The sequence below is a fragment of the Podarcis pityusensis genome, assembly GCF_964106645.2.
Source record: "Podarcis pityusensis genome assembly, chromosome: 5".
Lineage (NCBI taxonomy): Eukaryota > Metazoa > Chordata > Lepidosauria > Squamata > Lacertidae > Podarcis > Podarcis pityusensis.
In genome coordinates this window covers 80,379,040-80,393,637 of record NC_138032.1, presented here as the reverse complement: position 1 = coordinate 80,393,637, position 14,598 = coordinate 80,379,040, and the positions used below count along the sequence as shown (strand labels likewise).

The 14,598-nt window shown below is 47.0% G+C and overlaps 1 protein-coding gene across 1 annotated transcript; it reads left to right on the top strand.

Annotated features, from left to right (window-relative positions):
• The first annotated feature begins 10 nt into the window (after positions 1-10).
• Positions 11-14,497, top strand: LOC308476917 (pulmonary surfactant-associated protein D-like). The gene is made up of 5 exons (XM_081005110.1): positions 11-127; positions 2,314-2,472; positions 8,449-8,556; positions 11,009-11,092; positions 12,777-14,497. Exons 2-5 carry the CDS (start codon positions 2,316-2,318, stop codon positions 13,151-13,153), a joined length of 726 nt encoding a protein of 241 aa, XP_080861236.1. The 5' UTR covers positions 11-127; positions 2,314-2,315; the 3' UTR covers positions 13,154-14,497.
• Positions 14,498-14,598: the final 101 nt, after the last annotated feature.

The window sequence follows — 14,598 nt, the reverse complement described above, 5'->3', positions numbered from 1 at the left end:
CTTTGCTCCATGGAATTTCAACACAGTGGGTAGAAGAAGAAAAAAGAGAGAATATTCTCACTTGAGAGATAAACACAGAGGACGCCGGGGTGCTTCCAATATTGAAACAAATTTGGATTTGAAGAAGGTAAGTGTGATCCTGAAAACAGGAACCTTTTCTGTGCCTGTACATGAGAGAGAGAGAGAGAGAGAGAGAGAGAGAGAGAGAGAGAGCATTCTTCATTTTAAAAGAACTCCCATGTAATTTTGCTTCGGCCAGATTCCAGCCACAAAGAGATTGCCAGTAAACAAAGCACATGGAGGAAGTAGATATCTATGCCACATGAAAATACAATCTCTCTCTGTGTGTGCATAGATAAATAGATAAATAAGATATATTTGCAAGGGTTTTAGTCTTGAGTGTTTAACCTGCTCCGCTGTGAGTTGTTTTTAGCAGCCTTAAGCTGCTTGAAAATTCTAGTGCTACTATATCTTTGTGTTTTCCTTGTTGTTCCACGTCCTTGTCTCCATATGGATGAAAGGCAGGATTTTAAATACTTTACATAAAATATTATTTGCATGTGTACTGGGGCTGCAACATTTACACTGCAACCCTACTCAGAATTCAGCCTCATTCATTTCAATTGGATTTATTCCCAAGTAACTGGTATAGGAGTACAGCCTTAGTTGGTTAATTGGTTAGATTAAAATATTTTTCAAGACCTTTTAAACGTCAAGGATGATTAATACAAGCACTTATAAAAATTGTGACCACTAAACCTATCCTGAGAAAACTCTCACACAGGAGGGATGCCTCTTCTAAAAATAATAATAAATTCATTTGAAGATGGGTTTTCTATGACTTGCCTAGAAGAAATCTTGCAGTGTCCTTCCTGGCAGCTATTGCGCCATCTTCCCTCTGTTAACAGAACCTATAACATCTTCTTAATACGGTTTTGAACCAATGCGCTCCCTCATCATTTATATATCTTGTTATTTTCATTTTCTAATTTTATTTTCAGAGAAGGTTGAGGTTTTTCTGACCACAATTAGTTTCATAATCCCACCTCAAAATCCCCCAATTGTCATCTTCCCTATGACATTTTAAAGCCATTTTGTATATAAGCACATTAGGTTTATAAGTACAGGTTCAGACCACAGCACCTTCAGTTATAGGTATCGGGGCAACCTCTAGGACAGCCCTTCTCAACTTTGGGTTGGTCCCTAGATGTTGTTGGACTACAACTCCCATCATTCCTAGTTGGCACGGCCAGTGGTCAGAGAGTGTGGGAGTTACACTTCCAGAACACCTGGCAACCCAGGTTTGAGAAGGGCTGCTTACAATCTCAGCAAGCAGAGCAAGGGGGTTTCTGTCTTAAACTGTTTCAGACTGCTGCAAATCAGAATGTAGGTAGGTGAAACACTATTCACAAATGTGAATGGCTTCCTAAACCAAATAATTTCAGGGAAGGTTTCGGATCACAAGCTGGTTAGGGGGGCTTTAGCCTTTAAGAGGGGCCCGCTATGGTCCCCATCCAAATCAGAGGTTTGTGCTTGCTGTTTGCACTAGAAAAGCCCCTGTTCGCACCAATATAGGCTTTCCTTTCAATACAAATGACAGCTGTGAGAGGATCCAAACTGGTAACGTATTTGGGGGCAAAGGGTTAAAGCCCCAGTTAGCCCCCCCCCCCTTGAGATTTGCTGTTATCGTGCATGGTTATATAGTTCAGATGCATTTGTGATGTAAATGTTATTTTGGAATATTACTTATTTCTTATAATAAGTTTTGCTTAATTTCCCCCCCACAATGGATTATAAAACACCTATTTTAGCATAAAATGCAACTACAAATCCATATGTTGAGGTGAAGGAAGTATTTAAAAATGTTTTGTGTGTGTTTGCAGATCTCTTTTTTAGAAAGTCACATCTTAAAGTAGAAATGGCATGGAACAGATTTATGAATGAACACATGCAGAATTGGCCATCCCTAGTTGAAACTTTCCATGTTGTGCATCATGTGTGCAAAACTTACAGGGAGGCTATGCCATGTTGAGCATTCAGTGTACAAAACCTCCTGTTGGTGCTATTGATACACGTTTCCTGAGCTTTTATTCAAATAGGCTCAGTTACTACTCTTTATGTGCATTTGCCAATCGACTCAAATGTACCTGAAATTATATCTTACATATAAGATTTTTTTCCATTCAAAACTAACAAAATCATTATTTCACACAACTGTTCTACTGGAATCACTTTAGAACTGTTCTCTGTAAAAACGGCAATAGATTATGCTGAAAAGGCTATACATGCATTCTTCTAAAATCAACTTTCTAGGCATGGGATTCCTTTGGATTTTTGGCTTCCTTATCTTGCCGGCGGCATTCTCACAAAGCACAGTCCCCACTGCAGGCAAGGACAACACGTGCCCTTTCATTCTTGGAATGCCTGGGAGCAATGGATTGCCGGGTCCAGCAGGAGAGAAGGGTGATCAAGGTACAGTTACTGTTATGTACTGAGTTGAATAGGATCCAAACTGTAGCAGTCTGATTGGTCCTAGAACAATAGGATCCAAAAGGCAGCAGTCTGATTGGTCCTAGAACAATAGGATTCAGAATGCAGCAGTCTGATTGGTCCTAGAACAATGCAGCAGTATGATTGGTTGGCAGGAACCACCCAATCCTGCTCCAGATAGAAGTGAATCCACAACCTGATTGGCTTACAGTAGAATTCCAGAATTAGCCAATCATGTGCAGCCCATTGTGTAAATAATGTATATAAAGCAGATACTGTGAGGGGACATTTATTCATTCCTCCTCACCACTATGAGCTGAATAAAGAGCATGAAATCACTTTGCGACTCTGAGTATATTTCACTGGCGACGAGGATGGGATCCCGCTGAGCTGACTGCCACACACAGCACCGCAGCACCGCCAACTGCCGCACCGCTGCCTCGCACCGTGTATCCAGGCTTCAGCTCCGGGGCACAAGGAACTCAGAATGGCAGCCAACAGCAGCTTCTCGCCATTCAACCCAGCATCTGGAGACTGGGAAGCGTACGCCTCCCGTTTCACCTTCCTCCTAGAAGCCAAAGGGGTCACCGACGAAGAAGACGCCAAGAAGAGGGCGATATTCTTCAGCGTCTGCGGAGAGGAGACGTTTGAAATCGCCCGGGCTCTCCTTGCGCCTGAAGACGTCGCTACTGTTCCATACAAAACAATAATGGAACAGCTGAAGGGGCACTTTTCGCCGCAGCCCTCAGTGGTGGCTCGTCGAAATGCCTTCTACGCAAAGCGGCAAGCCCCTGGGGAAACCATAACTGGGTTTGTGACCTCTCTCCGCCAAGCCGCCCGGTTCTGCAACTTCTCAGAGCTGGAGAACATGCTTCGTGACCGCCTCGTCGGTGGCCTGAAGGATGAGAAGCTGCAACAGCGCCTCTACGCTAAGAAGGACCTAACGTTCCAGGTCGCTCTGGAGGAGGCCCTGGCAACAGAAGCTGCCGAGAGGTCGACCCAAGAGGCACGGCCGAGCCTGCCATCCCAACCGAGGGTCCACCATGAAGACCTCACCGACGACTCAGGATCCGACAGGGAGGAGGTGCACCGAGTACAGCAGCGCACTCAAGCAGCGCACAGACCACAGCTGCCTCGACGAGAAGGAGGGAACTGCGCAAGCTGCGGGGAGAGTCACGAGAGGAGGACCTGCCGTTTCCGCAACGCAGAGTGCAGGCAGTGCAGAAAATCGGGACACATCGCCCGGGTGTGTCGGGCTCGGCCCACCCGACACCAGGCATCAGATGACCAATCCAAGAGCCCCAGGTCCCGGGGCCCAACGCACCAAGGCAACTCGACGGAGCTCACGGACTTCCAGGTATACCAGTTGCCCCACCCCAACGTAGAGAAAATTTATGTAGAGGTACAGATAGAGGGGGCCCCATGCCGCATGGAGCTTGACACGGGTTCAACTCTATCCATAATCTCGGCAAGGACCTTAAGGAAACTGTGTCCCACTGGGGGTCCCAAACTCAGGCCGGCCCCATTCACCCTCCGGGACTTCCAGAAACGTAAGGTCCCCACAATGGGGGTGGGGACCTTCAGGGTGCAATACCGAGGGCGGACGCGGCAACTGGACTTGCTTGTGGTCAAGGGCCCCTACATTAGCTTACTGGGATTGGCATGGTTTGGACCACTGGGGCTAGCTGTCACCGGGGTGAACCACACTAGCTTACAAGTGGACGTGGACGCCATATGCAAGGAATTTCCAGGGGTTTTCGATGGGAAATTGGGACAGTATACGGGCCCCCCCATTGCGCTACAGCTTGACCCCGCAGTACGACCGGTCAGGCTCAAGGCCCGCCGGGTCCCGTTCGCCTTGAAACCCCGTATAGACGAGGAATTGGACCGACTCGTAGAGCAAGGAGTGCTGGAGCCGGTGCCTAATGCTCCCTGGGAAACCCCAATCGTCACACCCGTCAAGCCTAATGGTTCGGTCCGCATCTGCGCAGACTACAAATGTACCATAAACAAGGCCCTCACGGCCCACGCATACCCAGTGCCAGTGGTCAGCCATGTCCTTGCCACCCTGGCTGGGTCGAAAATTTTTGGCAAGCTGGACTTGGCCCAAGCATATCAACAGCTGCCAGTAGATGAGGCCACAGCAGAGGCACAGACGATTGTGACGCACAGAGGAGCGTTCAGGGTAAAGCGGCTGCAATTCGGTGTCAGCGTGGCACCAGGCATATTCCAGAATATAATGGACTCTCTCCTTAAAGGGATTCCTGGCGTCACCCCCTTCTTCGATGATGTGTTGATTGCCGGCCCCACACCAGAGGAGTTTGAGGACCGCCTCCGCACCGTTCTGCACCGTTTCCAGACGGCGGGTCTCAAGGTGAAGCGGGAAAAATGTCTACTAGGAGTGCCTCAGGTGGACTTTCTGGGATTTATGGTGGACGCAGAAGGGGTCCACCCGACTGGGGACAAGGTACGGGCCATTTGTGATGCCCCAGCGCCCAAGAGCAAGACTGAACTTCAGGCCTTCTTGGGACTATTGAACTTTTACCATTCCTTCCTTCCCCACAAGGCGGCGGTAGCGGAGCCCCTACACAGACTCCTGGACAAGCGGGCCCCTTGGGTGTGGGGCCAGCGCCAGGAGGCCGCATTCCAGGCAGTCAAGGACTTGCTTGTCTCAAACTCGGTCTTGGCACACTTCGACGAGAGGCTGCCGGTGGTGCTAGCATGCGACGCCTCACCCTATGGCATTGGAGCTGTCCTGGGGCACCAACTCCCGGATGGAAGAGAGGTACCGGTGGCGTACTTTTCCCAGACACTCAACACAACCGAGCGGAACTACTCGCAAATCGACAAGGAGGGTCTGGCAATCGTAAAGGGAGTAAAAAAATTCCATGATTTCTTGTACGGGCGGCCCTTCACCGTGGTGACTGACCACAAGCCGTTGCTTGGCTTGTTTGCCCCCGAAAAGCAGACCCCCCAAGTGCTGTCTCCTCGCGTCCTCAGGTGGTCAATTTTCCTTGCCAGCTACCAGTATGCACTGATTCACCGACCTGGGAAGGCGATGGGCCATGCGGACGCCCTCAGCAGGCTACCACTACCGGAAACAGGCCCTGACCCAGCACCTGCACAAGAGGTTATGAGCCTGGAGCTGCTTCCCGACCGCCCCATTCAGGCACAAGAAGTTGCACACCATTCCAAGAAAGATAGGGTCATCTCCCGGGTCCTGGACTGGGTGTGGAGGGGATGGCCCAGCAGCAGCCCCGGGCCAGAATTCGCCGGCTACACAACCCGCAAACATGAACTGTCGGCCCACAAGGGGTGCCTGTTATGGGGAAGCAGAGTCGTTGTTCCCCAGCCCCTCTGCAAAAGGGTCCTCACAGCCCTACACGAGACACATCCAGGGGTAGTAAGAATGAAGGCCCTTGCCAGGAGTTATGTGTGGTGGCCGGGGATCGATGGAGAGATAGAGGCCTGGGTCAAACACTGCCAGGCCTGCCAAGAATCCCGCCCAGATCCCCCAAGGGCCCCAGTCCAGTCCTGGGAGTCCGCCCGAGCACCATGGTCACGCCTGCATGTGGATTTCGCTGGCCCCTTTCAGGGGAAAACATTCTTCATAGTGGTGGACTCCTACACCAAATGGCTGGAAGTCGCACTGGTACCGTCCACTTCCACGTCCGCAGCCATCCGGGTACTACGCAGGCTGTTTGCAACCCACGGGCTCCCTGACACTCTCGTCTCAGACAACGGGACTGCATTTACGTCAGGAGAATTCCAAACCTTCACAGCGCAGAACGCCATCCGCCACATCCGTTCGGCGCCGTTCCACCCTGCCACCAATGGCCAAGCAGAACGCATGGTGCGGACCACCAAGGACACCCTTCGCCGCATGACGCAAGGGGACTGGGAGTACCGCCTTGCCACATTCCTTCTAGCACAGCACAGCACCCCCAGCTCAACGACTGGCCGGAGCCCCGCTGAACTACTAATGGGTCGGCGCCTTGCAATCAGATTGGACCGCCTTCACCCCGATAGAGCTCAGGATGAGGTAGTGGTGGGGGAAGGCAGGAACCCCCGGACCTTCGAGGCCCAGGACCCAGTGTACGCAAAGAATTTTGGGGCAGGCCCAGCATGGGTACCCGCCACAATCACCAGGGTCACTGGCCCCGTGTCGTACGAGGTGCTAACGGATGGGGGGCAATGCTGGCGCCGCCACTGCGACCAGATACGGCGACGATTCCCGGGAGAAAACCAGGAGGAGGACAGGTCAGAGGAGTCCCAAGGGAACAGCGGGGCAGTGAGGCCCATAGAGCAGGAGGGGCCAGCAGGAGAGGCAGAATCAGTAAATACAGAGAGGACCCGTGAGGCCGAAAGGACACCGGAACCAGAACCACGACTGAGCGAGCCGGTTGCACCAGACCAAACAGCCGCATCACAGCCAGCATCCTTGGAACACGAGCCAGAACCCGGAGCCCGGACCAGGGAACACCCCAGGCCACAACGCACACGTAGGCCGCCGGCATACCTTGAGGACTATGAATGCGACCTCCCGGGCAGGACTGGAACTTAGAGGGGAGGGGTGTTATGTACTGAGTTGAATAGGATCCAAACTGTAGCAGTCTGATTGGTCCTAGAACAATAGGATCCAAAAGGCAGCAGTCTGATTGGTCCTAGAACAATAGGATTCAGAATGCAGCAGTCTGATTGGTCCTAGAACAATGCAGCAGTATGATTGGTTGGCAGGAACCACCCAATCCTGCTCCAGATAGAAGTGAATCCACAACCTGATTGGCTTACAGTAGAATTCCAGAATTAGCCAATCATGTGCAGCCCATTGTGTAAATAATGTATATAAAGCAGATACTGTGAGGGGACATTTATTCATTCCTCCTCACCACTATGAGCTGAATAAAGAGCATGAAATCACTTTGCGACTCTGAGTATATTTCAGTTACAAAGACTTGTCAGGGATGGGCTTAGTGCAGGTATGTCCAAAGTCTGTTTTAAGGGCCTAAACCTGGTTTAATCTGGCCCCTGTGGCAGTTTATTTCCTGGGGTAAAATCCTAAAAAAAACTCAACAACTTCAATCCTTAAAAAATGACTGTTGTGTAGTAAGGACCTTGGACAGCAATGGCTGCTCATCGCCTTCTTGGGGGCGACGTTTGTGGCCCCTTGCATTCCAGCCTCTTTACCGCACACACTGACCAGCCATTGCAGGGAATTCCCTATGCCCTGGGGATGGGGGCAGATACCCATTGAAGACCGTGGCAGCCCAGCCAGCGGCTGCGTCGCCAGGGCAGAAACTTGCTGGCTATCCGGACATTGGCCCCTGCCCTGCCCAACCAGGCAGCACTGCTTTAAAAGGCCCATTGCCTGGTGGAGCTCTACAGCGCTGTCGGCCATTTTAAATTCCAGATCATTGCCTGCCTGCGTTTGTACTCTCCCACTTCACCTTAGAATGGGAGCAAGAGGGGAGGGACCACAACTGGGAAACCATCTGAGGAGGGAGCGAAGTGACCAGCATTGGGATGCTACCACTATGTGTGTGTCTCCAAACTGGACCACTGTCATTTCTGCCGCCCCTGACACTATCCTAATTGTCACTATTGGGGGATACCCCTCTTGGCTTTGGTTTGGTATCTAGGGGGCCAATGGTAGCCCTGATGGGATGGGATACGGCTGCCGATTCTTACAATAAGGCAATCTGAGGTGAGCTTCGTGGCTCAGTGTAAAAGAAGCCACTAGCCATTAGTCAGAACTTTCCAAAACAAGTATTTCTGTATTTGATGCCGAAGTATGAGCGCATCACCACCAGAATTGGACCGGCCGCTCAAGGTTTGATCGGCATCTAAAAGTTTGTCCATGCAACGGATGTTCTTGTAGAACTTGACCATGGATTCGTATTTCTTACTTCCTGTTATTCCTCGTGTTTCTTGCTGTTCATTTAATTCTTTGATTTCCAGGACCCCAAGGAATTCAGGGACCTCCAGGAAAAGCTGGGCCTCAAGGCGATAAAGGAGATCGGGGTCTAGTAGGTGAAAGAGGACCAAAGGGAGACCATGGAGCAAGAGGTAGGAGCCTATTCATAGATTAGCTACCTGCTAATCTGCCATCTTTCTTCTCTGGTGGACAAGTCATTCTGGGCACTGAAGAGACAACCACTGAATGCAACCTGCTTTCATGTAAGAGTATTTGCAAAGTACAAGGCATCATCTCAATGGTTTCACTTTCCTTCACCAGGTTAGTAGTAAAGTTACAGCCACCTGAAATCAAGATATAATTTCACCTAAAGCAAACAAACATTGCCTTTTCTGTGGCTGTATCTGCACTGTGAGGGAGTACGTTTATTCTGACAAATAATTACAGAGAAAGATCTCACCTTGTGGCGACATTTCCTTGTGACAACTGATGAGAAAATCCATCACTTCTAAACTAACTGCACATTTATTTTGGTTCTATCTTTATTATACCACAAGAGGGCGCATTTAAACCAACTAGTAACAAATGACCAAAGAACAAAAACAACCCAAAAGGGGAAATGCCACTTCCTGATGACTCTTCAAAAAACCTGACTCTGGAAAACCTGATCTGATAAACTTATAATAGAATTGTAGAGTTGGAAGGGTCCCACAGGTCATCTAGTCCAACCCCCTGCAATACAGTGGTACCTCGGGTTAAGTACTTAATTCGTTCCGGAGGTCCGTTCTTAACCTGAAACTGTTCTTATCCTGAAGCACCACTTTAGCTAATGGGGCCTCCTGCTGTCGCGCCACTGGAGCATGATTTCTGTTCACATCCTGAAGCAAAGTTCTTAACCTGAAGCACTATTTCTGGTTACAGATAGGTAGCCGTGTTGGTCTGCCATAGTCAAAATAAAAAAAATCCTTCCAGTAGCACCTTTAAGACCAACTAAGTTAGTTCTTGGTATGAGCTTTCGTGTGCAAGAAGAAGTGTGCTTGCACACGAAAGCTCATACCAAGAACTAACTTAGTTGGTCTTAAAGGTGCTACTGGAAGGATTTTTTTTATTTTCACTATTTCTGGGTTAGCAGAGTCTGTAACCTGAAGCGTATGTAACCTGAAGCATATGTAACCCGAGGTACCACTGTGCAGGGATCCTACCCACAGCAATCCCTGAGTGGGCTCGAACCACCAACCTTCCCAGTGAACAGCCAGACGCACTGACGCATTGCACTACAGAAAGCATCCGTCACTGAAAGAAGATGGTTGTCAGTACAAAGACCTAGGTAGACCAGGGTTATCTGGTTGTTTCAGTTTCAAAAAATTCTAAGTGTACACATTTTGTAAACCTATAAAAGGAGCATTCCCATGGTCAGGGGCTCCAAGACTTGCCCACACTGTATTTCCCCAGCTATCACCAAGAAATGCCCACAATAGGCTTTATGCCAGTCAGTTTGGAATAACGGTTGGCTTTTTTGCTCATTATATAACAATAATGTCAGTAGTTTAAGACTCCCCTCTCTATAGGTACTCAGTTGCTGATGCAGTTTGTCCTACACCTGTAAGGAAGTCTGCCTAAATGCCTCCATCTATGTCATTCCTATAATAGCATACCTGGTGGATATAGTACAGGCATAGGCAAACTCGGCCCTCCAGTTGTTTTGGGAATACAATTCCCATCCATGACCACTGGTCCTATTAGCTAGGGATGATGGGAGTTGTAGTCCCAAAACATCTGGAGGGCCGAGTTTGCCTATGCCTGATATAGTATCATGTTTCCATCATGATCTGCTAAGAGTGCTGTTAGAGAAACCACACTGGCAAAATCCTTTACCTGCGCCGCAATCAGGGTGAGAACAATCACATCTCAAACAAGATATGTGGGTCCAAGTTCCTAATAGGTGGTGGTGGTGATTTGCAGCATTTGCACAGAGCAACCGGGATTGCATTTGCATAGTCCTTTTAAAAACAAACAAACACAAACAAACAAACAGGAATCTATTTATTGAGCTGACTTAAGCCTGATAATACTTACCCATTTTGCTTTAATTTTGATCTACTGTTTCTCCAATTTGTGTTTTTGGAAAAGTTTACTAAAGAAATAGAATAAAGAGAAACCAGAATCCTGCTGAGAACAAACTATTTAGTGGAGAAAAATAAATGGAGGTGGCCTCAATCACCAGCTCTGGGACAGCTGATTGATAGGATTCCAGTTTTGGTTAGTGTGTGGTTTTTGGAGATGTTAATCAGGTAGGCTTGCATGAAAATGTGAAGCAAACAATTTCTTCCCCTGCCCAGCTGAATCTAGGCAAAAATAGTTTCGTTAGACAACTGGGGTCATCGACTTGTTTTTAAATCAGCAGCTTTGACTTCTGAACTGCATTACTTGCTGGGTTTATTAAAGTACTTTTTCAAAAGCTGAGAATCAGAGGCGGAGAATCCAGAGGTTTTTGACGTTGCACTTGTGGCTTATCACAGAGGTGGTTCCTCTCGTCATGCTTTTCTCAGTATATGCTTTGCATCTCAATATTAAGAATTTTGTCTTTATTGTTACATCATTTAGAACTTCAGCAACTGGAATCTGAAGTGGCCCATTTGAAAGAACAAGTGGAGGCTCTGAGAAACGCTATGCTCAGGAACCAAAATGGTGAGAAAATGGAGTGGACTGGCGAGAATGTGGATATCAGATATCATTTTCTGTGAAATGCATGAAGTTATCTATCAAGTGTCCTGCAGAGGGATCTACATGTTGATTTTAATATGATGCAGCCTAAATCCAGCTGCTCTGGCTCTTGGAGTTAAAGCTCTGAGAGATAATTTATAAAATCAACAGATTGTAAGCTTTCTCAGGACTGTACCACTTCAAGTGGCAAGGGCAGGGTTGCCTGTCTGAAGGTTCCCCAACCAAAAGGGCAAAACAATCTCCTTCTGTATAGATTAGTTTGTTAGGAAGGAAGCTCAGCTGATCCTACTCAGTGCCGGATTTAAGTATAAGCTAAACAAGCTATAGCTTAGGACCCCACTCTCTTGGGGGTCCCCCAAAAAATTAAAGGGGGAAAAACTGGATGTACATTTTGCAAATGTAAGATAAACTTCTTAATTGTATTTCAGTTCAACAATTACTTTGATAAAATACATATTTTGTTATGTGCAAATGGCTTTAGATACCTATTAGGTCCATAAATTACACTTTTAGTGTATTTTTGGTCTTCGTTGGGAGCCGCCCAGAGTGGCTGGGGAAGATAATAATAATAATAATAATAATAATAATAATAATAATATAACATATATTCAACACAAAAAAGTGACAATTTGTTGTTGATAAAGGACAGCTGGACATATAAAGGGTCCCATTACCTTCAATAGCTTAGGGCCTCATCAAACCTAAATCCGGCCCTGCTACTGACTGTATCTAAAACAGCCCTGAAGGTGGGTTTGGGCAGTTGAATGCACTGTCTGTCATGCCACAACAAACACACAGCTGCTAACAAATTCTTCACTGTGGTGTTACTTTATTTGAAAGTTGAACTGCCAACTGAGGGAGGGCCCCTACTGTCTAAAATGGTAACTGTGTTGGCTTTACATTGCTAATAAGGTCATTAGTTCTGATTTGCTATCATTGAGTTAAACCTGATTCTGACTTTGGACGTGGGGATTAGACATGGGAAGAACTGCTAAGCTTCTTATGACCAAAGCATTAATTGTATGATTTATGACAAACCTGATTCCCATTCATATTTGTACATAATTATATAGTTAAAGTCCCAGCAGGTTTAGCAGCTGTTCTAACAACAGTGGTTTACATTTCCCAAGGGCATTTCAAACCAGCAGAGAGACAGTGCACTTTGATAAGTCCCCACACTAAAGATTACTCAAATATCAATGTGAACTCGTAAGGTTCAAACTAAAAGACACTACCCAAACTTCATCTTAATAAACTAAGCATCAGCATGAATCAACAAAAGTGGCAGAGAGTGCTGTGCCACCCATTAGCTAGCTAAAATGTAAGCTCAAAATACATTTTCCATCAAGTTCAGTGATTCTTTCAACTTGCAAGATGCAAGTTGGTGTGGAAGAAAGATGTGTTTAATCCTTTTCCAGTAAAGGGATCAGACCATACCTTCTTATTGCTTCTCATTGCAGAAGACCCCAAGTGCAATCCCTGCTATATCCTCTTAAAAGGATCAGGGATCATAGCATCTTTTGCTCAACCTAGAGCTTCCGTTTGTACAACCTTCCCAGACTGCCTTGCACTATTAGAATAACTAATCAAGTACCATTCAATGAAGCCAAAACTTAATGCAGCTGTAACTGATTCTCTATTCCTCTAGCTCATTTATTCCCAAATGGCCGAAGTGTTGGTGAGAAGCTATTCAAAACCGACGGCTCCCAAGGCAGCTTTGAGGCAGCCAAAGCGACCTGCTTCCAGGCCGGTGGTCTGCTTGCCTCTCCGAGGTATTCTGCTGAGAATGCAGCCATCCAGCAAATAGTTGCTCGTCACAACAAGGCAGCTTATCTGGGGATGAACGACTTGCAGTCAGAAGGCACGTTTGCCCACCTGAACGGCAATGAAGTCAATTACACCAACTGGGCAAGCGAAGAGCCAAACAATGCTGGCGGGAAGGAGGACTGCATTGAAATATTTCAGGATGGCAAGTGGAATGACAAGTCCTGCACAGAAAGACGGTTAATAGTGTGCGAGTTTTAATCTTGGCTGCCAACTTCTGCCCAGTTGCAAGATATGCAAGATCTCCAATCGTATTTGGGAATATCCAATGCGAACCCTGTTAGAGAATAGGGACTATCCACTGGCCCCCAGTTCCTGTACAAAGCAAGAAACCATCTCCTCCACTCTGTCTGTATTTTGACATAGTCCTCTTTTTACGCAACTCAGGCATCCATTTCAAGAGACACAACACACAATAGCCTGTTTGCTCATTACGGTACCATCTTGCTCACTCTGAAGCCACACAACGCAATAGCAAACACATGCATTCCCACTTGCTCATTCCACCTGCGATTTCCACTTGTTTATTCCAGTATTTATGGAATAATAACCTGATTTATGACATCTGAACACCGGGAGTGACTTAACCTGCAGAATCAGTTGGGAAATCTTTCTGTCCCTCCTCCATTTTTGGCATTGATTTCCACCATTTCCTGGCCTTTCACTTTCTGAAATCTCAGATACTTCACCAACTACCCCCTCCCCCCCCCTTATTGTTCCAGTTGTTATGGAACAACATTTTTCTTTTGCATTTCCCCCAGGGATATTTCAAACGTGCACTTATGCAGGTGTGTACAATACAGCGTCCTACACGCACAGAGCCGCGCACCTCTGCTTCTTCTCATTTTATTTTTGTTACTTTAAATATGTGGCACAAATAGCCACACAGGCAGTAGCAGAAAACCTGACACTGGGGGAGCTGGTGTCACTGTGTTCACTGTTACAGAAATCCTTCCCCGACCTTCAAAGGCTACATACCTTTCAACATTATTCCAGTGAAAATAGGGAAGTCCTAAGGAGAAGCAGGACATTCTGGGATCAAATCAGAAACCGGGACAGCTTCTGTAAATCTGGGACTGTCCCTGGAAAATAGGGGCACTTGAGACTACCAGTTGGCAAAAATGCATCTATACATCCTCATAAATGGGTCTCACAATATTGCAAAAACTGCTGAGCAGGTACCACCCATTTTGCCTTCTCCCTAATGGTCTCGTTTTCTACTTGTATGGATTTTTAAAAAGAAAGGATGGAGGATTTTTTTTTTAATGACCCCATGAAGTGGTAACTATTTTACTACTTCAGACGCAGGGAAAGGACGTTTGCCAACTTCGTGCTCAAATTCTACCAAAATTGAGTGGTTGCAGAATAAAACTTGCAAACTAAGGACTCAGCTAGATTGGTAAAAAGCGTTTTATATGCGTTTTATATGTGATATAACACTGTGACACCAGATGGCGCTGTGGAGTCCCATCTTTCCCAACCGGATTTCCCTGTATGAGTTAACAAAACAGTGTGCAAGATTAAAATAAAAGATATACAGAAATACCTTTGGTTTGCTTGATTTAGTTCTGAATCCAACTTTCCCTCAAGTGAAATTTGTCTTTTTAGTAGCAGCCAAAGCCATATTATGTTGCAACACTGTTGTG

Excerpts from the sequence above, each read along its gene's own strand:
- LOC308476917 (XM_081005110.1), top strand. The coding sequence starts at position 2,316 with ATGGGATTCCTTTGGATTTTTGGCTTCCTTATCTTGCCGGCGGCATTC. Across the intron at positions 2,473-8,448 it reads AGGAGAGAAGGGTGATCAAG|GACCCCAAGGAATTCAGGGA; the intron begins GTACAGTTACTG and ends TTTGATTTCCAG. Across the intron at positions 8,557-11,008 it reads GGGAGACCATGGAGCAAGAG|AACTTCAGCAACTGGAATCT; the intron begins GTAGGAGCCTAT and ends TACATCATTTAG.